General features: G+C 36.5%; 1 protein-coding gene across 1 annotated transcript in view; it reads right to left on the bottom strand.

Annotated features, from left to right (window-relative positions):
• Flo2 (flotillin-2) overlaps positions 1-25,234 on the bottom strand; it is a 152,008-nt gene that overhangs the window by 48,794 nt on the left and 77,980 nt on the right. The window contains exon 2 of the mRNA XM_074174198.1: positions 10,639-10,935. Coding sequence (XP_074030299.1) covers positions 10,639-10,935 — 297 coding nt within the window. The remainder of the gene's footprint in view (positions 1-10,638; positions 10,936-25,234) is intronic.

Raw genomic sequence — 25,234 nt, 5'->3', positions numbered from 1 at the left:
ATTACCGATAAGTCATCGTTGATGTGCATATGAAATAAATCGCGAAATTGTAGTCAAATGTAAGACGAAGTGGCTAATATCCCGATCAAAATTATAACGTGTAGGTAATGACAATAAATTAACATTTTCAAATTTATGGAAATGTCGGATCCCAACAACCTCAAAAGTTAGTTTTTATGTAGATGTGACAGTTAACGAAAAAGGTGGCATTGCAATGTTTCCAAAACATTTGCAGACATTAATATTAACAAACGAGTATCCATTAAATCAACCGTGCATAGATGCAGAGACACAGTATCACTGACGAAAACAATACCCAATAACATAAAACAATGATACTGTCAACTGTCAATATCATGTTTGGCAAATGTAGGTAAATTGTAAAAGACTGTCGGCTGTCTGATTATCTCTTTCCACTGTTATGAGTATTAATTGATCACCACTATAATATAAGTCTTTGATTAGAAGACAAATGTTAACGAATTGTCATCTGTTCGTAGCGGTTGATAGAAAGAGATGTTACATAGAGGGTGTGTGATTTCTATGATCATAAATTGATGACGTATCGGTAAAGTTAAATTAATCGAAGTGTAGTTATTAATGAAGACGGATTGATATGTTTTCTGAGAAAAATATTTGGATTAGATAGGCTTATATTGAGTTTATGCTTGAAACACTGGATTTTGTAATTGAAATACATCGATATAGGACCTGTTCAAAATGTAATGCGTTACGTTTTAAGCAGCCTACTTTAGAATTCCAAAAGGGGTTGGAACACCATATTTTGTTTTTTTTGCTGATCTGTATGAAATGTTTGATAGTATATTTTGAAAACACATATACAGGTAGTAGTGAAAGCAAGAATGTCAGCGGCCATGGATATCGTTTTAGATCTACCTCCTCTTCATATTTTTCTGAAGAGAGATGCTAGATGGACTGCATATAGACTTGTGCACATTACCAATTGCACAAATATTTAATGCAGAGTGCAACAGACTGTTGGTTGACACTGGAAATGACCTCTGACTTTATGCATCCAACTGTCAACTACGAACTGTACTATTATGTACTATTATGAAGTACTAATAATATTAAGAGCAGATAGTTGGTGGTTCACAGATGGATCAAAAACACCTTCCGTTTCTAGTGCAGGTGTTTTCAGTCGCAGACCCAGGACAGAGATATCAAATGGTAGCAAATTGCCAAAAAACCATTCTCCTCTATAGGAGGACTAAACAGATTGTCTGTGGTCTGGATTTCTGGCCATACTGTCCTGGAAGGCAATAAGGCTGCTGACTCCCTTGCTGCAAGCCGCTTCATCGGACCAGAACCTGTCATTGGCATCACTTTAGGCTTTGCCAAGAAAATATTGAACACCTGGATGGCAAGAAGATTAATGGACTTCTGGCAGAATCTTCCAGGATGGCTGTCTCCAAGGCGTTTATTCCACCCATCGGAGTTTGATACCAAACAGTTGTTGGATTACAGTAGGAATTAACCACAATGTCTAACAGGTCTTTATACAGGTCACTATCATTTGTTTGGAAAATGATGAAACAGCAGAGTATATACTTTGTGCCTGCCTTGCTGAGAACCGAATCAGGTTTTTAGAATTTCACTAGTTTGGACTTCCATTGTCTACTATATAAAATGATTTGAAATCCCTGAAACAAATAAAAAAGAAGAATTGAAAATGAATAGCTGAAAATAACAATTATATTAACCAAAATAAACCTGAAATGAAATAATAGTGAAATAAAATACAAGTAAAAATAGAACAATTGAATAAATAAAAACAAAAAAATGAAAAAAGAAAATAAAAATAAAAAATTGGAGAGATTCCAAGGCACGTTAGTTCACGACGTTTCGATTGTTAGTATGTTAGTAATGACTGGACTGATTCCTCCGAGAGATGACTATTTATAGGTCGTTCGAGTACTTTCACTTATCCCCGCTTTCCATTTTCCGCTTCAATGGTTCCGTGGGAGATGACCGTTTTAGCGGGAGTTATCCATTTTTCGCTTGATGGTTTCCATATGTTGCGCATTTCTACGCTGGCTTGGCTGAATACGTTGTTGGACAACATGTATGCGGCTTCCTTGAATTTTCTCCTAAACCAATGTTCCTCTCTGTGCAAGATCTCAGCTTGGGACCACTCGATGTTGTGTTGATGGGTCCAAACATGGTCTGCTATTCCTGATTTGCTGGTTTCCCCTCGCTGTGTGTTTTTTTGTGTTCGGCAATGCGAACATTCAATGGCCTCTTAGTTTCACCAATATAGGATTTTCCGCACTCACAGAGTATCCGGTAAATGCAATTCTTGGAATCGTAGTCCGCGTTTGGTGGCCTGGTTTTCGTGAGGCTGCTACGGATAGTGTTACCGGATCTGAAGCAGGTTTTGATGTTGTACTTGGAACCAATTCTTCTTATCCTCTCCGATAATCCTCTGATGTAGGGAAGTGCAAGCACTGGTTGTGACGGCTTCTCTTCCTTGCGAGGCTCCTGCTGTCTTCTAGCTGAAGTATTTTCTACCATCGCTTTGGAGTAGCCATTGTGGGTTGCGGGGGGGTCGAATAGACCCACTCACTTTAGACCTAACCTAACCTAACCGGCAGAGGTCACTGTCATTTGAATCATCATATGCAGAGACTTGGACTGTCGGAAGAAAGTGTGTGGAAAATGATGAAATAGCAGATCATTTACTTTATGCCTGCCCCGCTTGGGGACCAAATCAGGTTCTTAGAGTTCGGCAGAGCATACTCTTACCATCTGACCTGAAAGACCACTCACCACCACTAATCAGCTTCGTTGAGAAGCTGGGTTTATTGGGTCGAGTGTGAATAGGTGTGAGCCACAATAAACTCTTGCGGGTTGCGGTGGACCTAACCTAACACTCGTCTCGAACATATGTTCACAGCTTCAGATGTTTAGCGTGTTTAGTTTTTTGGTGAAAGGCCTCAAAGTAAAAAGTGTTTTTTTGCGTGTTCAGCGATTTTCTTCTATGCTATGATCAAAGTGTACTACTAATGAAATAAAGGTTATTGGTTGCTAATAGAGCTTTGTTTGTAGCTTCATATTTCAATAAATATTTATTTTAGTGTGTCACCGTGAATACTGTTCGACGGGAATTCAGTTAATTTTTTTCAAAATTTTGAGTTTTTGCCTCTTCTCAGTTCATTACTAAATGATGTCATTAAGCAATTTTTGGTCAGTTTTTCACTACGAATTTGAACTGGACCAAAGTGCTCCGAAACAGTCCGAAAAATTAACCAGGCATTTGGCAATGATAGTGTTAATAAACGCATTGTTCGAGGTTGATTTGCAAAATTTCGTTCCAGAGATTTTAACCCCGAAGATTAGCCCCAAAGTGGTCGACCTACAATAATTCAGGACGGGGATTTGAGGACTCTAGTGGTGACTGGGATGACGAAGGAATTGGGCGTTAGCTTCCATGAGATTTTTGATGTTGAAAACGTATTGGAAAGGTCAAAAATCTCGAAAACTAGGTGCCCCACGATTTGAATCGACATAAATTGTAACGTTTTGAGGTCTGTTCTTCCTTGCTTTCACGCAACCAAAACGATCCTTCTCCAGATCGGATCATTACGTGTGATGAAAAGTGGATTCTCTACGACAACAGAAGACGTTCGAGACAGTGGTTGGACACCAATGAGCCACCCAGGAACTTTCACCAAAAAAAAACCATAGTCAGCAGCTGCTGATATTCACTATAACTTCTTGCAACCAGTCAAAAACATTACAGCAGAGTTCTATTGCGAGAAAGTCGACGAAATGCACTGAAAATTGCGTCAGCAGAAGCTGGCACTGGTCAACAGAAGAGGCCCAATACCGCTCCACGACAACGTCCGTCCGCACGTTCCTTTAAACACCCTCCTAAAAGTAAACGATTTGAGCGACTACAAGCAGTTCGATATCTTTTTTACCGGTAGAACTTTCGGTTGAATTGAATGAATATTTACTAAGATATTAACGTTTAAAGTAGACTCATGAAAACGAATAAAACTTTTGAAACAACCTAATATTTATGACTGACGGTTGCCGAAACAATACTAGCTTGTAGCTACATTTTTATCGTCCTGTATATAAAATGCTTCTTGATGAGTAGATATGAAAAAGAAAGTTGAACAATATATTCTGTACGGAGACAAAAACAAAAATTGAACTTCATCATCATACTTGAATCTATTTCAACATCATATAAGCCACGAACGTAATATTAATAAGCGATGTGACGTAATTCCTTAAATCGTTGATCAACTCCAACTCTGTTGCAAATTTTATTACTTTGAACTTGGCCAAGACCCTGAGCCATCTGATCTTGTGTAAACAATTCCGAATTGAATAAACAATACGACTTATAAGTCCACAGTTCATATACGATTTTCATCAAGCCTCAAGCACTCGGATCCGTTTCCGGAATTAAGAAATGCCGTCTATCATCTCTAAAAAGCTGGGGCCGCACTGCAGGAAGGTTGGTTGGATGGTGGATGGTAGATAACTGCCTGGCGAATATCCTGCTATTTATAAACGTGAGTAACAGAACGACGGTAGCAGCAGTGGCCCCCCACTACCATCTAACCTCCAGAAACCATCCGAAGGTACTCCAGGCGTCTATCCAACCTAATCAGTCGTGCTTGATATTCCTACCGGGTAGCCTAGCTATGGAGGAAAGCGTATTAAGTTCTGTTTACAAAAGAATGGCAATTTGGGACCCAGCAGACCCATCAAGGAAAAATTTGCACTTCTGGAAAAAGAAACCAGTTCCGAAGAAGATCCGGGTTTGTGTTTCTTCAAGAGTTTACTTCCATATATGCGGGAATTAAGCCCAGGCCGTAGGCTGAGTCCGTGGGAAAATTCAAGACCCTATCTTGAATGAATATGAAAAAAAGAAATTTGTCTGTGGGAGTCCCTCAATTTGGCCACGAGTATGATAGTCATACCCAGTACTCATCATTGTCAAATTCTACTGATGTTTCATGCTTTTCGATGGAACAACAATCATTAGATTCGTATGGTGGAACACCTACAACTCAGCAGCAAGATCCTTTTTTTCATAATATGTAATTCTTTTCTTTAACGTTAATGTTCTAATGTTTAGTTTCAATGATTTTGTTTATTTATTAAAGAGAGGCATGCTTGTTACTTTTCCGCTGTCAGTTAGATACTGGCTTCATATCACTGCGTCCACGATGCATTGCCCCTCCACTATTCACCTTTACCATCCACCCTCCAAGCGACCATTTAGCATCCTGCAGTGCGGCCCTGGGTTAAATGTTCAGATGGAATTTTTCAGTTTTGACGGTTTCAATTGCTTGAGACTAACGGAAACTATTCCGCATAGATCTGCTGGAGTATGCAGTTTTGTTATGGTATGTTATGTTATATATGTTATGGCTGTATAGATTTGAAGCCAAAGGCAATGGAATAATTGAAATGAATGACTGAAGTAGAAAATATTGAATAGGAATTTGTGGAAAATTACAAATATTATTGACCACATCACCTTCACATCTTATTTCATTTTGTTTGACACTTCTCAGTTCAGTAATCAACATTTTTCCTATATTTATTTATCGATTTCTATTTTGTCTATTTTCAAAGTAGTCCCCTCAGATATGACACGCTTGTGCCAGCGTTTTTTTCAATACTCGAAGCAGTTCTGATATGCAAAACGCCGTTGTTTCATGGGTCTCTTCGAAACTGGGAACAGGAAAAAGTCGCAGGGGGACAACTCTGGTGAATACTGTGGCTGAGGCAAGATTACGGTGTTGTTTTTGTACAAAAACTTAAAAGAAGCAATGAAGAGTGAGCAGGTGCAAAAGTCATGTATTGTTTTTCCGCAATACCGGACGTTTTCTTTGTATTGCTTCTCGCAAGCGGTGCATAACTCAAAATAATACTCTTGCCACAGTAATCGCCATGGTAATCGAAGACAATAGTAAGCAAAATCTTGACATTTGATCGAACTCTGATCGTCCTTTCATTGATCTTGGCTCTCCTGGACTCTTCCATTGGAACGATTAGACTTTGGTATCAATGTCATAACCATATACCCATGATTCGTCACCATGTATGACACTTTCGAAAATTCTTGAGCAATGCTCATGCGTTGGTTCGTTGGTCAAAATTCAGCAGCTTCGGAACGAACTTCGCTGCCACACGCTGCATGCTCAACATTTTTGAAAAACTTGATATGCCGACATCCTCAGCAACTTCTCTAATAGTGAGTAGACGATTCTCCATCACCATTTTCTTTACTTTCTCTACCTTTTCATCGGATGTTTGCTGACTGTCTGGCGGGAGTTAGCCGTTTTCCGCTTGATTATAGGTTTCCATATGTTGCGTATCTCTATGCTAGCTTGGCTAAATGCGTTGTTGAACAACAATAATGCGGCTTCTTTGAATTTTCTCCTAAACCAAGATTCCTCTCTGTAGATGATTTCAGCTTGAGACCACTTGACGTTATGTTAATGAGTCCAAATATGCCCTGCTATTCCTTATTTCCTGGTTTCTCCTCGCTGTGTGTGTTTTTTGTGCTCGGCAATACGAACTTTCAATGGCCTCTTGTTTCACTGATGTAGGATTCTCCGCACTAGCAGGGTATCCGATAAATGCAATTCTTGGAATCGCAGTCCGCGTTTGGTAGCCTGATTTTCATGAGGTTGCTATGGATAGTGTTCCCGGATCTGAAGCAGGTTCTGTTGTATCTGGACCCAATTCTTATCATTTCCGATAATCATCTGATGTGAGGCAGTGCAAGCAGTGGTTGTGACGACTTCTCTTCCTTGCGAGACTCCTGCTGTCTTTTAGCCAAGTCTGTTTCACCATCGCTTTGGAGTAGCTATTTCCTTGAAGATCATCTCCGCTTTTTTTTTCCGCTTCACCGATTTAGTGGGAGATGACTGTTTGGCAGAAGTTGGCCATTTCTCGCTTGATTATGGGTTTCCATATGTTGCGTATCACTACGCTACCTTGGATGAATACATTGTTGGACAACATGTATGCGGCTTCTTTGAATTTTCTCCCAAACCAATGTTCCTCCCTATGTATGATGTCAGCTTGGGACCACTCGATGTTATCTTGATGGGTCCAAACATGCTCTGCTATTCCTGATTTGCTGGTTTCCCCTCGCTGTGTGCGCGTGTGGGTATCCGATAAATGCAATTCTTGGAATCGCAGTCCGCGTTTGGTGGCCTGGTTTTCGTGAAGCCGCTGCAGGTAGTGTTCCCAGATCTGAAGCAGGTTCTAATGTAATACTTGGATCCAATTTTTCTTATCCTTTCCGACAATCCTCTGATGTAGGAAAGTACAGGTACTGGTTGTGGCAGCTTCTCTTCCTTGTGAGGCTCTTGCTTACTGTTATAAATTGAATTGTTTATAACAAATTATTTATCGAATAAACAATGAAAATTCAAATGGTTATTTAGAGAGCAAGATGAATTATGATTAAAAAATGGTTCCTTGATATTACTTATAAGTGGTAGAAAAAATGTTGATTAACAATTCCGTTTTTGAGCAATACAATATTTTTTTTTTGGAAACGATTTTTTTAAATCATAATGTGCCTCAAAAAATTATTTTCGAATTATCCTAAACACAACGCATTTGTTCATAACAAGTTTTCAAACAATAGGAGATGAACATTTATGTAGTTAATGATTATAAAAAAACGGATCGATAATTAATCAATGATTAATTAAACTTTTTATTTTTAACCTGAGTGAATTGTTGACAACAAATTGAGAAATAACAATTTTTTTATTTTCCCATCGGAAGTATATTTGGAGGCCTTTCAAAAATATCTCAGAAAAAATAAAAAATCTCAGATTTGTTATTTAACAATTATTGCACTTGCAATGTTCCTGTTGTTAATTAACCAATGCATTATAAACTGGAAAATCACGATGAAAATTTTTTGACCGCGGATTATTGTTCATACATTTATCCAGTGTGTGCCTGAATTTTTTCAATTTTCAATTTTGATATTTAATAAGTGGAAATAATATTTTTTTATTGAAGCTCCAAAGTTGGAGTGTCTTGTGCAAGCGCAGATTGCCCGTTTCAGGAAATATTTTCAACCTTCTGGGAAAATTATAAATATTAATCCTACAGGATTTGGTGGTAATTTGGTGAAATTTCCTCCTCTATTTGAATCTTTTTTCAAATTTGAAAAATGTCTAATAGTTTTTGAAATATTTGCAACACACCAAACCCCATTTTTTCAGTTAATTGTTCATCAGTTTTCCAATTTTTGCAAACGGTACATGAATCTTTTCAAAAATCACCTATACGCTATTCCGAAACGAATGAAGAAGAAAAACGTTCAACCTGAAAGGCATTCGTAATCTTGTGAACTTTTACTGTCACTGTCACTGATAATAAACCGTATTTGACGTGTTGATTTTTTAATTTAATAGGAAATAAACGTCAACTTTAGTATATGATTCAGATAGTCCTGAAAACTTACAAAAAAACTAAATGATTCAGCAGAAGAATTCATAAATTGGTGTAACAAATTTTTCGATAGTGAATTCAGAGAAAACAGTCTGTATGCATTTCCATTCTAGGTGGAGATCTCCAAGATATCCAAGTGGTTGTCAAAAATAGTAACATCAATCTTTCTGAAGTTACGAAATTTCTTGGAACTTTTATATATAGTGGAATGAGTTGGGAAAATAATATTGATGCCATAAGCAAAAAAGTGAACACAGGTTATCATGCTTTATTAAAATTAAAAACTATGTTCAATACCAATCAACTCATCGATGTATATTATGCTTTAATCTACTGCAACTACTACAATCTACCAGTAAAAATGCTCCTAAAAAAGAATTATTCGACTCATTTTCAATCTAAAACCAGATGAATCGTGTCGAACATATCTTCAAAAATATAAAATTTTAATCGTTCCATGTATTTATGTTTTTAAATGTATAATGTATATGTTTAATGTTAACAGTTTCTCATTGCCATGGTTACCCAACTAGAAATAGAGACCTCATTAGAATTTCTGTTTTTTAATCATCTTCCCGCAAACTTGAGAGAGCAACGGAATAAAAACTCCTTCAAATCAGAATTGACAAGACAAATGTTACTATAGTATCAAAAAATTTCTTGTTGCAGAATTAAAATGTGTTTGCTCATATGTATGAATATGAAAGTAATAAATGTTTTCATGTATATTTTAATATTGTTGATTGTAAATTAGTCTGCCATCACACGGTTTTTCATTTGTGACGTATCCTATATCATGCTGTATGTCATCTGTAAGGGGTGAATAAAGATTATTATTATTATGGATGTCAAAAAACATCTTGTATTTTTATGATGATATGAATTGTATCAGTGTAAATACAAGGATCATCACGACCAAAAAATACAACCCAGAACTCTTGAGCTATGTCTAATAATAATAATAATAGTAATAATAATAATGATAGTCATTAATTTCCTTAAGACATTTACAAATCATATGGAAAAAGTCATTTGTTTACATTAAAAAAAAATACTAATACTAAAAAACTTATTTCTCCGCAAATTGCCACGACAAATATTCATCCAGTTTATAAAAACATTGTTCTGAAAAAATGATTTTATGATGCACTGTTTGGAACCTTTGGTGTAGTAATGAATATTACTGGAGTTTTTTCCCAACACCAACTTGTTATTTTTAACACCTCGACAGGTGTTTCGATCACCAAGTGATCACCTTCAAAGAGGAAGATTAAAACTTAAGTTTCTCTCATTCGAAGGAAGATATTCTAGGAGCCATATGACTGGGAGATTGGTGAGTTATTTTGAATTTTCGAAATGGAATTGAAAAATCATTCTTTTGTCTTGTATTGAAACTATGATTTTGTTCGCTCTTCACGTAAATTTCATCATTATTGTCGAATACTAGCACACTCAACTCTGATTTGACAAGACATGGTAATGTTAATATTTTCAGTTTCTTAAATATATATTTGCATGAATCAGTCTGTGAAAGCCACGTCATTGATCGTAAAATTCGTTTTTGTGCCACGAAGATATCTTTTGCTAGGGTAGATAAACCCCAAAATATCACACCGTATCGTAGCCTACTTTCAACTTGTGCATAGTAGAGCTGTATCGATTGATCAATATTGAGTACAGGCCGCAAATTTCTAAATTGAAAGGCAATCCAATTCAACTTTGAGAACAGGTAATGGGAGTGAGCCTTCCAATTGAGATTTTTATCTATGGTGATATGGTGAAATCTCAGTGCTTGCATTTTCGAAGTATTTATCATTCAATGGAGTCATCACTTCATTGCATTTATCACGCAAGGAAGGGTCCATTTTTTCAGATATGATTTACGACGTATCATCAGCGTACATTGTGAAGGATGCAGGTACAGAAAGTTTATCCAAATCATTAATATAGAACAAGAACAGAATTGGCCCCAATGTGGACCCCTGAGGGACATCAATGTCTGTTTCAGTTTGCTGTGAGAACTGAGTGTTGATTGCTACATATTGTGTACGTTTGAATATGAATGATTTTATCCAATCTAGAGGACAGCCTCTAATACCATGCGTTTAGTTTCTCGTCACATTTTTTATGAGTCGTACAAAATGATTCGATTACACAACTCACCTAGAATTGCTCTCAAGTGGCCTTCCAGAGTCTGCAGAATGGTCATCTTGATTTCCTTAACTGTTTTACCCAAAAACTGTTCCGAAGCTGTTTGCAAAAGTTCATCTGCCTTCATTATCTTGCACTGGGCTACTCCAGTCACCGAAAGCGGTACGCCCTGAGACGTTTCGACGCTTTCGCATTGAGGATTCAGGGTCATTACTTCCAAGGACAGACGTTGAACGTCCGTCACGAACCACCACGCCCATGACCATCCTCCTACTATGGTTACTTTTTTGGTGGATCCGCAGCATCCTCCTGAAATTTAAAATATATTATAAATTATAGGCAGAAGAAATGTATGAAAACAAAGTACATCGAAAAATGTCTTTTGAGACATTGTAAGATAGTTCCTCCGAAACAATCAGAACCCCCAGTTCGAACGAGGGAGGTTTCGTAAACGATTATAGTCGAAGTAAACGATATTGTGCACTCTTAAAGTGGCGGCACTCTCAAAGGTCAAAAAAACCAATACATAGAAATGAACCGGCAGCTAACTTATACACGTGGACTGTAGACTTAACGGTTCGTATTGGATAATTTTACAAACCGAGTATTATGATTGGCTAAAGAGTCATGAACATATTTGTCACCGTGTTACGGTGACAAATATAAATCGGGGAATCGGAGATGGTTATCGCCGTCGTGTTCAGTTCAGGAACTGATCGCGATTTGGGTGTTGAAATTCGATATTGGTGCAGTTATAATTACTTAAAGATTTTCTTATCTGTTTAAAATGTGGCGTCCTTGGATAACAACTAATAGTAATAAAGAGTGTAATAACAACCCAGACTTTTTCTAGTGTAGTGATTCCAATAGCGATAGTGAACAATGCGAAAAAGAGATACCAGTGAATAAGATTCGGATGCATTTGAATACTGAAACACAAAGAGTATGTTTCAATGTATATAAAAATCTACATCTTAAGTTTGGTGTCGAGGGAAAGAAACTATTACAAGCAACATCAGATTTGACCGAAATTCCTTTCTCAACTGTACGTAAAATAGTCAAAAACAAACCTTATGAACGTAAGACGCGATGTGATACAGAATTACCAAAACCTTTAGATGTTCATTTGATAAAATCATTGAAAAAAACAATATACGACTATTACAAAAGCAATGAGATTGCTACAACTGAAATCATAAGGAAGAAATTGAATATTTCCGGCCATAACGTGAGCTGCTGTGACAAAACTCTTCAGAATTGGATGAAGAAACTAGGATATAGATTTAAAATAATAAACAAACGCCAAGCAGTTAGGGAAAGCAGAAGAATAGTGGAATTGCGTAACAAATACTCAGAACAAATAACTAAACATAGACAAGAACAACGGCAAATTTTCTATTTGGACGAAACTTGGTATGACACTCACGACATACTTACGAAACGGTGGCTAGGTTAGGTTAGGTCCTAAGTGAATAGGTCTATTCGACCCGCCACCGCAACCCGCGAGGGTTTATTGTGGCTCACACCTATTCTCACTCGGCCAAACAAACCCAGCTTCTTAATGAAGCCGATTACTTTGTATGGTGAGTGGTCTTTCAGGTCAGATGGTAAGAGTACGGCTCTGCTGATGGACTCTAAAGACCTGATTCGGTCCCCAGCGGGGCAGGCATAAAGTATATGCTCTGTTAATGAGGTAGTCGGATAGTCAAGTTGCAAGATTCCCACCTTGATACCCACGACAACCTTCCCATATGAGGGTTTTTGCACGTCAGCTACACCTGACGATGCCTTAGATTCATCCGTGCAGGGCTTTTCTGCCTCTGGTTTTGCTGAAACCTCTCTTGAGCACAAACGTTTGGTAACCTGCTCATGGGGGGTTTAGTTCCCCCACCTGAGACAGATTCTGCGTACGCCGCAGCTTTCGCTCCTGAACTAAATTTACAGGGAGGTCAGTCGGTCAGGTCAGGTCATCCATCTCCTCTGTAGACTCGCTCCTGAACTAAATTTACAGTGAGGTCCGTTGGAGTCGTGAATTCGACATTCATCTCCTCTGCAGACTCGCTCCTGAACTAAATTTACAGGGAGGTATGAAAGGATGGACTGATGGTTCGAGAATGTGTACGCCTAACATGCCTGCAAACATAGGATCGCGACTAATCATTGTGCATTGCGGAGGAAGCGAAAGATGGGTTCCGAATTCTTTGAAATTATGTGAAAAAAAAAAAAGCTGAGAACTGCAATGGGTATTATCATAAAAACATGGAAGCTAATATTTTCGAGTAATGCTTTGAAAACACATCGATCCCAAATTTGGATGCGAACAGTGTAATAGTTTTTGACAACGCTTCCTATCATTCCGACAGCTCATCAAAGTACCGAATGAAAATTCGAGGAAAGATGAAATACAAAGTTTTTCAATGGAAAAAAATTTGTATTTTGAAAATTACTATACCAAAAACCAACTACTTCAAGTTTTACAGACAAAAACATTTGAAAAAGTGTATGCTCTCGAGAGTATTGCTGAAAAGTATGGACACACCATACTGAGACTTCCCCTCTATTTTTGTGTTTTCAATCCCATTGAGTTGAATTGGAGGAAATTGAAACAAAGCATCAGGCGTGAAAATAATTTTCCAAAATTTGATAAGAAAGTGATAGAGCTAATTAAAGAAGAAGTATCTAATCTTACCGAAAAAGACTGGCAGATATGGATTAAAAAAGTAATTTTAGTTGAAGACTACTATCTGGAGATTGTACACTTCCATATTAATGATGGAAATAAAATCATTATTGATTTAAATGATGACAGTGATAGTGAAACAGAGAATATGGAAGAGGAATTATCAGAAGAGAGTTAGTGATGTGTTTTGGAAGCGATCGATTGTATATATATATATATATATATATATATATATATATATATATATATATATATATATATATATATATATATATATTATCGAGTTTGCATGATACAAATCAAAAATGGAACAATTCGTGGACACAACACTCCAAAAAGGGGGGCAAACCGCGGACACGTGTTTCTGGCTATTGGCCTTATCAGCACGGTGCAGCCAAGTGTAAAGATGGGCAACACTTGTTTGCCGAAAGCAGGAAACAACACATACGCACGGAGTCAATAACAGAAGCCAACCGCACATTTGTGGTTCCAGTTAGAAGACCTAGAATTCCCAGGTTACATCTAACATGACCACGTAGGCAGCTATAGCTACCTGCGTGACATCCGGGTCCAGGATATAAATACAAATAGAGATTTTATCGAGTGTGCATGATACAAATCAAAAATGAAACAATTCTTGGACACAACACTCCAAAAAGGGGGGCAAACCGCGGACACGTGTTTCTGGCTATTGGCCTCATCAGCGCGGTGCAGCCAAGTGTAAAGATGGGCAACACTTGTTTGCCGAAAGCAGGAAACAACACATACGCACGGAGTCAACAACAGAAGCCAACCGCACATTTGTGGTTCCAGTTAGAAGACCTAGAATTCCCGGGCTACATCCACATCAAACAAGTGTTGCCCATCTTTACACTTGGCTGCACCACGCTGATGAGGCCAATAGCCAGAAACACGTGTCCGCGGTTTGCCCCCTTTTTGGAGTGTTGTGTCCACACATTGTTTCATTTTTGGTTTATATATATATATATATATATATATATATATATATATATATATATATATATATATATATGCGGTTGGCTCCTGTTGGTGGCTCCGTGCATTTGTATTTCTATATTTCTATCTTTTGGTAATCAAGTGTTGCCCATCCTTACTTGGCTGCACCATACTGATGATGGGCCAAAAGCCCGAAACACGTGTCTATGGTTTGCCACTTTCATGAGTGCTATGTCCGATATTAACTTCTGTTTCTATATCAAGACACTCAATACCTTTCATATTTATATATATATATATATATATATATATATATATATATATATATATGTGAGTCAATAGATATGAAAGATATTCAATGCAGAGGGGTGTTTTTATTGAACATTAAACATCTTTTCTGATTTAGTCGATAGTGTGGACACTTAATATTCGTCAGTTCTTTCATAAGGAACCCAGAGAGAAAATGAAATAAACAATCATTTCTTTGAAAATTTTTATTTTTTAAAACTTACCAATAAACACTTTTTAACAATCTCTGAAAACAGCTGTTCACATAAATCCTACTTTCAAATCACAAAATTATTCACTAGTCTTGTTAATGGAAAAACTATTGGTTTTCAAAACAACGGATCATATAATTAAAATTCCTTTAGTCTATTAAAAAACGTTACCACTGGGGTCTTCCACCGGTACGTACTCTGAATCAATAAGTGAAGAATTGAAAAGATCACCTTTCTCTGGTCATCACCGTTACTAATATGTCCAGGAATTTTGATTTTACCTGCTTACAGTCACGTAGGACGTTAGGAGTCTCCAACAAGTTTCACTTCTTTGAACAATTCGCATTAAATCTATATTAAATCCAACGAAAAAACGGGGAAATAAACTGAATCACCGTGACGATAATGTAAAGGTTTTTTTACGAAAGTCTTGATTCACTGACGCCATTCAGTATGGTAAGTGTGGAAGTGGAAACTTTTAATACCTTCTTCAGTGTCTTTATTTGGACATTCATTTTATTAAACTGAAAGGGGTAAAGTTTCAGGTGAGATTAATTTTTGGAACAAAAAGGTTTCGGCTTTCCATTTCTCCATCTTTATATAAAAAATGTGGGAATCTTCCAAAGGAAGGAAGGAAGCAATCGATTTAAAAAAATCATGCAAATAAGTAACTGGACACCAAAAACTGGAAGAAAAACCCCTTTCGAAATAGCTGCTTTCATATCAACATTGAATTATCCAAAAAAATACTTTCGAAACGAATACTGAATAACACTTTTCTCTATTCGCTTTGTATTATAGAGATTCGTTATGAAATTGAATCAGATATTATTCACAGGATTGCTACACCATATAGTAAATGAAAGAAGTGGAATTTCAATTACAGGTACACATCCGATATTTTGCCGAGCTCATCAGCTCTTCACTACCAAATCTGTACAACATTATAAGACAAAAAAAAAACACCAAATTTATTCATAAAATTGGCTACGACTTTATGTTACGGAATGAGTTTGTTCTACTCATGTCATCGATGACATTACGTAATGATATTCATTCGCTTATTTGCTGAATTCCCCCAGCCATAGGCGTAGGGATTTTGTTTAAATTGAAAGGGGTATAATTTTAGGAGACAATAATAAAAAAATATCTATTTGGTTTGCATTCCAAACATTCGTTATGAAATTGAATCAGATATTATTCACAGGATTGATACACCATATAGTAAATGAAACAGGTAAAATTTCACTTACATGGAAGACTATCATCCTTACTGGTACACATCCGATGTTTCGCCTTAAGACACTTTGCCTTATGGTCTCTTCAGTACCAAATCAGATAAAATTTTAGAAAAAAATATTCCATTTGATTAGATCCCAGCCATAGGAATTTTGTTTGAATTGAAAGGGGTATAATTTTAGGAGAGATTGATTTTTGGGAAAGAAAGGTTTTGAATTATTGGAATCTTCTGAAATTTCTACTGAAATTGAAGTTCCATTGACCATTCCCATAAATACATGTTCAAAATGGTTGTTTTTCTAAAATATTCAAAACGGGAATAATCAAACCGCTCTACAAAAAGGATAAAATTGATATGACTAATTACGGACCAATTATACCACCATTTTAATAACTTAGCGGCTATTTTCAGAACGTTCCATGTAACATAATAACTTTACTCAAGCTATTGTTCTTGTCATTCTGTACTAATTCATTGATCATTTTATCAAATACAAAATATTATATTTTGCGTTCAACCGTCAATAAACATTGTTGCTGAACTACTGTAAATATTAGCCTGATCGTAAGGACTATTTCATAACTCAGACTTTTTTTTAATAATTTTTCAACATTGATTTTATACTACTTCTTATGATGAATTTCAACTTACCTCATATGTACTAATTTTTTATTTTTTATTATTTACCGATATGGCTATATCACGTACAAGAAACACCCCTACGGCGATGATCCTTCTATGATGCCGTTGTTTATTTACTCCTTTTCATATTTGAGAATTATGTATACATTTTATCTTATATTAGGCGAATAAACATTATTATTAAAAAAAAAATTTCAAACAATTAACTCTATACAAAGATGTGTAAATCATGCAAAGAAGTAACTTCAAGACAAACTGGAAGAAAAGCCCTTTTGAATAATTCAGTTTTCAAATAAAAGTATGTTTCGTTTAATTCAATGTTTATATGAAAGTAGTTGTTTCGATTGGGCTTTTTCTTCCAGTTTGTGCCTGACTGACTGGGTCATCAGATATTATTCCAGTATGTATAAACCTCTGAAGAAGCTAGTCCTCGCACCAGCGAAACGTCATGAAGAAATTTAAAAAATCTACGGCCTTCGAACCCGAAAAATAGTGACATATCAATAGATATTTGTTTCACCAGTTCACTCAATACTTTATTTTTCAAAAATTGACATATCAAGTAACTTTCAAAATTATTGCAGATATAAAAAGCCTTAGTTTTGTACCCAATAACGAAAATGTTCTTTCTTCATTGCCGTTTCAAAACTTTCATATACAGATTGTAACTGAATAAGTGTAAAATATTTAAGGAGGTGATTCCTCTCGAAAAAACGATAGGATCTTTCATATAAAGAAATTTCATTGGAGCATTCCTTGTTAAGATACAGCCCCTTAAAGGGGGTACATAAAATTTGTATAACAATTTTTTTCACAAGCACTAAAGAGTTACAATATTCAAATTAACCTGACGTTTTGTACTATCAAAAAGACACTTAGCCAGAAATTTATTTGGTTTACCCCATGGTTTTAAGGGGTGGAACACGCAAACCCTAAAATTTATTTCCAATGTAACTTTTTGTCTTATTATTTGTTCACCATTTGAAAATTGATTTCCGATAGCCTGTTTCATTCTAAACAAAAAATGTCTCCTGGGTTTTTTGCCCAAAATAAACCAGTTCGCAGCAAAAAATTATTTTACGAACAACTACAGAGATACATCGTCATAAATGCGAACTGGATTTATTGTTATTTTGTAGTTAGTACCTGCATTAAACGATTAAAGGGTAATAAACAAAACTAATTCATCAATAACAAAACACACAACATGTAGAAATCATGGTAAATGTTCAATATGTCTACCTTCAGACGTTACGCATGCGTCTAGACGTCGGCGCGTTGAGCCACGTATTCGCTCAAATATTCCTGGAGTCTCTCTGATTACCCTGCACGCATCGATGATGCGGTTTCTTAAGTCCTCTACATCGCGAACAGGAGTACGATAAACCAAATGCTCGTGCGGGCCAGTTTTGTGGTCCTCCTCGACCTATCCACTGATTTGCATATGTTTCAGTTAAATGCTGACGTGCTACTTGACTAAAATGGGCGGGTGCCCCATCATGCATAAAAAACATATCGCTTATGACGCCCAAAGGAACTTCCACCAGCAGTACTGGATGCACTTCTCTTAAAAATTGAACGTATGCCTCACCATTTAATCGAGGAGGTAGAAAATGAGGCCCAATTAAATCATCCCCAATAACTCCGAGCCACACGTTAAGAGAAAACTGTTCTTGATGGTTAGTTTCGACAATAGCGTGAAGGTTTTCATCAGCCCATATGTGGTAATTATGAAAATTAATAATCTTGTCCCGAGAAAAACTACATTCGTCTGTGAATTCTATCGTCTTCAGAAAGTCACAATTTCTTCTAATCATTTCCAGAATCCAATTGCAAAATTCAAGACGGTTCGGAAAGTCTCGCGGTAACAGTGCCTGTACTCGTTGCAGATGGTAAGGGTATAAGAGTTGTTCCTTTAAAATTCGAAATACCGTCATATGATCAACATTAAGCTGGAAAGCAATCTTTCTAGTACTGGTAGTAGGTTGTTCTTCAATCAAATTAAGCACTGCTTTCTCAAGCTGTGGTGTTCGTACTTCTCGATGACGACCACAATCCTGCGTTCTTTTGTCGAATGAACCATATTCTCGTAATCGTTGATGAAGTCGAGTAAATATTCTATGTGAAGGATGCTGTCGTTGAGGATACATTTCAGCATATCTTCTAAAAGCTTCTAACCCATTCCCCTGCGACAGACCGTAAACGTAATGCATATCAGCCATTTCCTCATTTGTGTATGACATTTTAATAACAAGTGAATTACTGAAGTAACAAATTAAGAACTGAACAAATACACACAATAAGTATTATTTCAATTTCGAAAATTCACATACTGACAGCGTCATACCAATTTAATTGTCACTATCGCTAATAGCGACCTACTAGATAGATTAGTATCTCACGATGTATCTCGTAGTTGTTCCTAAAATAATTTTTTGCTGCGAACTGGTTTATTTTGGGCAAAAAACCCAAGAGACATTTTTTGTTTAGAATGAAACAGGTTATCGGAAATAAATGGTAAACAAATAATAAGACAAAAACTTACATTGGAAATACATTTTAGGGGTTGCTTTTTCCACCCCTTACAACCATGGGGTAAACCAAATAAATTTCTGGCAAAGTGTCTTTTTTGGTAGTACAAAACTTCAGGTTAATTTCAATATTGTAACTTTTTTAGTGCTTGTGAAAAAAATTTGTATACAAATTTCATGTACCCCCTTTAAGGGACTGTATCTTAACAAGGGATGCTCCAATGAAATTTCTTTATTTCATCTTTTTTTCGATGAGGAATCACCTCCTTAAATGTTTTACACTTATTTAGTTACACCCTGTACAATATGATTTGAAATCTCTAAAAGACCAAGATTGTGGATGTTAACAATCGAAACGCTGTGACGTAACTTAGTTTATTGCCTAATATAATTGTTATTTTAGGCTATTCATTTTATTTCTTAATTATATTTGTTCCTAAAAATATAACCCTTTTGATTCAAATTATATTATATTAGAGAATGGAAGTCCTAATAGTAACCTGTAAATGAATCTCCAATAACTCTCTAACGATCAGAGGATGATAGTGAGACGCTAGATATCGAATAAAGTGAAGACTAGAAATATGATCTGTTAAAAATTTCATGTTAAAATCTGTTTTCCGTTAACCAGCTGTTGCACCCCTAGAAATACAACTCCCAAAAGAAGAAGCATGTGCGAGCCAAGGACTAACAAGGTCTTACTGTTCAACGTGTGATTCCTAATACGGGTTGGACGATAGGAAGTGAAAATAGATCGTCCGGCCTTGCAGTTCGAACCACCGGTTGACACAGCGGTCGACTGAGTGAGCAAAGCAAACCACCCATGTCAACCCACCTGAGAATAATATGCTTTTGAAAATTGAATGAATACGATTTTGATACAAAAGAAAGAAACCAGTTTTGTTCAATCGCAGTTTAATTACATTTGCCATCTGGTGGGCGTACCTACTAAAGCACGGTATATAATTCATAACATTGTATAATTAATCAGTACCCAAGCGGAAAACGTAAATGTTTCAAATAGAGACTCCTCACCGTTACGAATAATAAGGTCGAATAGTCAGACAGAACAAATAGAAAGTGTCATTCACTTTTATAGCTAATTGAAAGAACCAACTGACCGATTGTAAGAAATTCCTTTTCGCCTTGAGAACGTAAAATCGGTCAGATGGAATATCAAGCATCCTTATGAAAACTGTCGCTAGAAATTATTTTCGGTAGAATTAAAAAAAAACTGCACTCTCTGAATTTGAAAAAAAAATTAGACGTAGATGTTTACGTACCTTGACGGGTAGATTACGAATCCGAAAGAAAAAATACGGGCTTCCCCTCATTTTCACAGATACTGCCCTTCAAAGTTCCATAAATTGAAACGTTTTATACAATAAAAACTATAGAAAAATACAAGTACTTATTTATTCACCACATCACTTTTACATCTCATCTCTTTTTCTTTGACACTTTTCAGTTTATTAAAAAAAGTTTATTAATCTACATTTTTCCTAATAAAAACTTGATTTCATAGTGGATCCGTTCTTTGGTGACAGTCCTTCATTTCAAGGTTACACAAGTGACATTTCGGAAAGAAGCGGTTGGTTACTCACTGTGCGATTTACTTATAAAACGCTTGAACATGAATTTGAACGAAATTTCAGAAGTTTTGTCTACAGTGTCGTGGTAGATTCTAATGGATAGAGATGCTGTTCATCTTTTCCAAAATTTTTTTTGAATTCTATGAATTCAAATTGAATCAAAGGTCTGCCGGTTAGGTTAGGTTAGGTCTAAAGTGAGTGGGTCTATTCGACCCTTCCCCGCAACCCACAAGAGTCTATTGTGGTTCACACCTATTCACAATCGACCAAATAAACCCAGCTTCTTAACGAAGAAAATTAGTTTGTGTGGTGAGTGGTCTTTCAGGTCATATGGTAAGAGTACGGCTCTGCCGAACTCAAAAAACCTGATTCGGTTCCCAGCGAGGCAGGCACAAAGTAAATGCTCTGCTGTTTCATCATTTTCCAAAGAGAAGCGGCACACACTGTCTTCCGACAGTCCAAGTCTCTGCATATGATGATTCAAATGACAGTGACCTGTAAGAAGGCCCGTTAGACATTGTAGTTCATCTCTACTGTGGTCCAACAACTGTTTGGTATCAAGCTTCGAAGGGTGAATAAACGCCTTGGAGTGAGCCACTCCTGGAAGATTCTGCGAGAAATCCATAAATCTTCTTGCCAACTAGGTGTTCAATATTTGTTTGGCAAAGCCTAAAGCGATGCCAATGACAGGTTCTGGTCCGATGAAGCTGCTTGCAGCACTCTCCTTGGCAAGGGGTCAGCAGCCTCATTGCCTTCCAGGCCTGTATGGCCAGGAATCCAGACCAATTTGCTACCAATTCAGAGGTTGCTCGGTAGGAGCCAAGAGCTTCCAACGCCGCATGACTGTCCAAGAAAATTTTTTTGGCTTATGTATGAGGTTGGATTCTTCCAATTTCTCTGCACATAATTCAATAGCGTAAATTTCCGCATACAATACAGTCGCATAGGTTGCTAGGCAGGTTGGTATATATGTCCTGGGTCTGCGACTGAAAACACCTGCACCAGAACCGGAAGGTGTTTTTGATCCATCTGTGAACCAACAACTACCTATCTGTTCTTAATATTTCTTTCTACCGAAGGATCCAGTCCTATCTACTTGAGAACAATACTTTATAAAGCAGTTCTTAGTTGACAGTTGGAGACATAAAGTCAGAAGTAATTTCCAGAATGCTGTGACTTCCAGTGTCAATCAGCAGTCTATTGTACTCTGCATCAGATTGATTTGGGCAATTGGCAATGTGCCCACGTCTATATGCAGCCCATTTAGCCTCTCTCTCCAGAAAAATGTGGAGAGGAGGTAGATTTAGAAGGATCTTCATGGCCGCTGATGGTGTGGTACTGATGGCCACCACTGATGGCCAGACAAGCCTGTCTCTGTAAGCCAGAGAGCTTCGCCTAGGCCGTTTTCTGTAAAGCCTGCGGCCACCAGGCAATTACATCAAAAGTTATCAATTGTTTGACAATCAACACATAAATCCAATGGATTTGTTTGGGACCTGAACCCCAAGTTTCACCACAAATCCTTCGACATGTCCATAGAGACAGTCTGGCTTTGTGTAAAACTTTTTCCAAGTGAGCGTTCCAGATGAGTTTTTCATCAAGGACAATACCATGATATTTCACCTCCGTTTCAAATAAAATGACCTCATCAATGAGGGAAAGTGGCGTTAGTCCAATTTACTCCTCCTGTTGAAGGAGATTTTCACAGTTTTGCTGGGGTTGACAGACATCTGCTCCCTCAGGCACCAACTGTGAACAACTTTCATCGTGCTTTGGAGGATATTACACGCTACCCTTCCCGATGGTAGTAGATTTTTCAAAAAATGCTATGGATATTATTACCTTCAAAATTTATTGACGTCTTTGAGGAAGGTTTCTGTTTTTAGCTGAACGCCGTGCTCCTCAAGATATATGAGTTCGAATTTTTGCCATCTTGGAATTTCTCTAAAAAAAGTCCCACACTATTTGAGATTATTCAATAAAATTGTAGAACATCCCGGAACAATCTGGAATAGTCTGCAACCTAATGAATAGTTTCAGAACATCTCAGGTTATTTCAGTACAATTTCGAATACTTCGGAATGTTTTGGAACATTGTGGACCATTCGAAATTTTTTTGAAAGGGGTATATAAAGCAAAACCCAACAAGTTACCAGCTGTAACTAATAATAATGATCTTTGATCAAATTCAATCAAACAAAATCATGTTCACAACTATCAATTTCAATTTTTAAATAGCTGAGTACCTATCTATCTAAAGACAACACAAAACAAAAATGCGACATTAACCTTCAAAATGATTCACCAAGTTATAAAGGCAATCGCCACCTTTCTTCATCACGCGTGTCGCATTAATTTTTATCGCGTGATAGTGGTAATCTTGCGGTATTGATGTGAATTGTATGATGTAAAGGACCATTTTGATATGCAAGAAATGTTTGGGCAAATAATGAAATATAAATAATAATATGAAGAATAATATTGTAAAACATTTCAAAATTGGGATTTTTAGGCAAAAATTAAAAACTGAACTACTAGGTAAACAAACTTAAATACTCAATAGTTTATCCATATGTATATATATTTTTTTCTTTGTTGTTATTGAAATGCTGATTGATATCAGATGTATAATGTATTACTTTTTCAATTATTGTTGTTTGTTTGTATTTGTTTTTTTTTTGTTGCCAGTTCTCGTAGCTGGCTGTGGGGGTTAAGTGGTAGAACAAACCTGTAGTGTTCTACACTGCAGTTTTGAACTTCGCCTTTTGGATGTTATATTGTATTTCACCCAATAAAGACCATTATTATCATTATTATTATTATTGAGTATCTCAATAGCTTTCCAGTTAACACATTATATGTGACCATTATTTTAAGCACGACAGAGGCTTGAATATGGCTAGGAAGTATTGTGTTGAGTAGGTTTGTTTTAAATTTGTCTATATAACGTGTGTATCTAGTTTAAAATATCAATTGTTGAATGAAAGTTCATCTGCAAGCATCAATTTATAGTGAATTCTTTGAATCAATGGTATCACAAAAGTATAAGCCAAATCAAATAAATTCATAGAATTACTCCAGTTTTTTTTTTGTTTTTTTAAGGACCAAACACAAATGCACTACAGTAGAATCCTTAATCTAAGATCGGTGCCTATGCCAAAGTATCGATCCACGTTGGATTTGAATCATTTTAAAAAACGTTCACAGGAAGTTCATTCCTCATAAACGCAGTTTATATTTGGTCAAAATATGTATGAAAAACCCACACATTACTCTTTCATTCCCTTGGAATTTCTGTTATAATTACCAAATCAAATTATCAATTTCAAGGGGTCTCTTAATAAGCTTTTAATGACTTTTTAACATTCTTGTGTAGAAACAAACTTTATCGCGAAGTATTTTTAGTTGGTTTTGAAATATATTTTCTTGTGATTTGATGTAGTGGTGTCCTCTAAACGGTGTGTAAAAAATATATTTTTTCTCAATATATCTGAAAAGTATCAATTGAAAAACAGCAATATTTGTGTGTAGGTTCAATCCTTGTGGCAGTTCAACAAGGTATGTCTCTGTATTGGCGGAGGGTTAATCAAAAAGAGGGGATGACGTTCAAATTGAAAGGGGTAAATTTTTAGGAGAGATTAATTTTTGGAAAAGTGAGGTTTTGATTTTCTACTTCTTCATCTTTATACAAAAAAGCAATTGATCACAAAATAAACTGTCTATAAAGATGAGTAAATCATGCAGAGAAATAACTTTTAGACACAAGCTGGAAGAAAAAACTCTCTCGAAACAAATATTTTCATATAAACATTGAATTACACGAAAGAAAAAATACTTTCGAAACAACTACTTTTATATGAAGAGTAAATTATACAAAAACACTTTTTTATTCAGTTCATACTTCAAACTTTCTTTATGGAATTGATTCCGATATCTTTCACAAGATTGCTACACAATATCGTTTATGAAAGAGGTAACATTTCATTTAGATGGAATACTATCATCTTCGATGGCGGACATCGATGTTTGGAAATAAGACAGTCGTCATATTAACTTTTTAACAATAATCTGGATAACATTACCAGATAAAACACTAGCAATAGAGGTAGTTGCTCCACTAGATTAGATTAGATTGTCGGGGAGCTAGCCCATGACCTGATTCACTGCAATCTTTTCAGATCTATTGTGATGCTCCTTGAGATTATTATCTAGCTTGATCTCTTCGATGAGACTCCATAGCCTCAACAGTGGCCCCTTTATGTAGCAAGCAGCCTCTGGTTTCTCTTCCTCGCATCTTGCATCTTAGTCTTGCTATTGTTTCGCATTCACAGAGCACATGCAGTGCGGTTTCATCATCTTCTTGACAGAACCTGCATTTGGTTTCTTCTGTCAGACCCATGTTGCTCATATGGTTCCTCAGTCGCATATGCCCCGTTAATAGACCCAACACTACCCTTACAACCTTA

Source organism: Leptinotarsa decemlineata, unplaced genomic scaffold (assembly GCF_025532065.1).
Source record: "Leptinotarsa decemlineata unplaced genomic scaffold, Ldec_3_MD MMD2_tig00000505_RagTag_RagTag, whole genome shotgun sequence".
In the NCBI taxonomy this organism is placed as follows: domain Eukaryota; kingdom Metazoa; phylum Arthropoda; class Insecta; order Coleoptera; family Chrysomelidae; genus Leptinotarsa; species Leptinotarsa decemlineata.
The sequence above is the reverse complement of the archived record's forward strand: the minus strand, read 5'-3'. Positions and strand labels throughout refer to the sequence as shown.